Here is a 1,423-nt window from a genome sequence, read left to right on the forward strand (position 1 = left end):
CCCTGAACCCTGAACCCTGAACCCTAAACTCCTGAACCCTAAACCTTGAACCCTGAACCCTAAACCCTGAACCCTAAACCCTTGAACCCTAAACCTTGAACCCTAAACCCTGAACCCTAAACCTCTGTATCCAAAGTAAAAATTTTACTTCCTGGTAATCTAGAATCATAGCCATGTGCTTCTGGTCCTTGTTTGAATCCTAAATGACTATAAGAACGACTATCTCTTGTCTTAGCTGCATCAGCAGATATTTCTTGTTCCATTTGTGTCTGACATCCTAAATTTTCTAGCTTATACTCACGACTTTCTATTTGGAATTTATCAAAGAAATGTGGACAATTGTATTCTTCAGTTAAACATTTTCCCTTAAAATATTCATATAATGAAGACATTTCATTAATTTTTTTATAATATTCACATTTATCATGATGAAATATAGCCATCTTAGAAAGGTAATCATAATCAACATAATAATCGTACAATTTTTTTCTTTTATCCCAATCTTGGTGATTAACAGTTTTAAAATTAGGATTACATTTATTATGATTAGACTTTCCTGAATAGTAATACAAATTATGCCATACAAGCTGAAGACTTCCAAAAGCTTTCCTAATATATTCTGAATTATTTTCACCTGGAAAAATTTTAGTTAATTTATCATATAACCAATAATTTAAAAGAATGCAAACATCATAGGCAGGATCTACAAAATTTAATTCCATTGATGTTTCTAAATATCTTACAAATTTTTTACATATTTCTTTCAATTGATGTTCATTTTTTTTCCCCCATGTTTTGATGTCACAATGATTACTATAATTAGATAAATCCTCATGTTCCCTATCCAAATTATTATAAAATTGTTCTGAGGCTAATACAATTGAGTTTGTCTATGAGAATCCATAATTGAAAAATATATAAAATTTATGTAAAAATATTTATCTTGTGCAAAATTTTTTTTTTATTCCCTATGAGAAATAGAATATTAAAATAATGTTTTATGTCCTATTATGTATCATGGTAAATGAAATATTAAATTACACCGGGATCTCCTTGAGAACGAACACCTGACATGATCTTGAGAAAATGAAATTGAAAGAATGTTCGATAATAATATATTTTAATATATTTTGTTTAAATATATGAAGTTAATAATAAAAAAACCTATTATATCATATTAGTTTTAATAAAATTAAATTTTAAAAATTTATAGTTATGTCATATAAAACAAAAGTATATTTATTTAGAATTCCCCTGTTAATCGTTTCATAAAAATTAACATATATTCAGATTAATATTATAGTATTATAAAAAAATAATAGCATTGTTTTTACAAATAATTAATTTAAAAATATAACTTATGTATTTATTTTGGTATTATAGTTTTTATTAAAGAGTAAATTATGTTTTATGTTATGGTATA

General features: G+C 25.6%; 1 protein-coding gene across 1 annotated transcript; it reads right to left on the reverse strand.

Moving 5' to 3' along the window:
* Positions 1–208: 208 nt before the first annotated feature.
* On the reverse strand, positions 209–1,074 carry PCYB_006390 (CYIR protein; the record flags this gene model as incomplete). Its single annotated transcript, XM_004228060.1, has 2 exons — positions 209–890; positions 1,042–1,074. Coding segments are annotated over 2 exons (715 nt in total), but the record flags the coding sequence as incomplete, so codon positions are not given.
* Positions 1,075–1,423: the final 349 nt, after the last annotated feature.

The sequence above is a fragment of the Plasmodium cynomolgi genome, assembly GCF_000321355.1.
Source record: "Plasmodium cynomolgi strain B DNA, scaffold: 0992, whole genome shotgun sequence".
Classification (NCBI taxonomy): Eukaryota; Apicomplexa; class Aconoidasida; order Haemosporida; family Plasmodiidae; genus Plasmodium; species Plasmodium cynomolgi.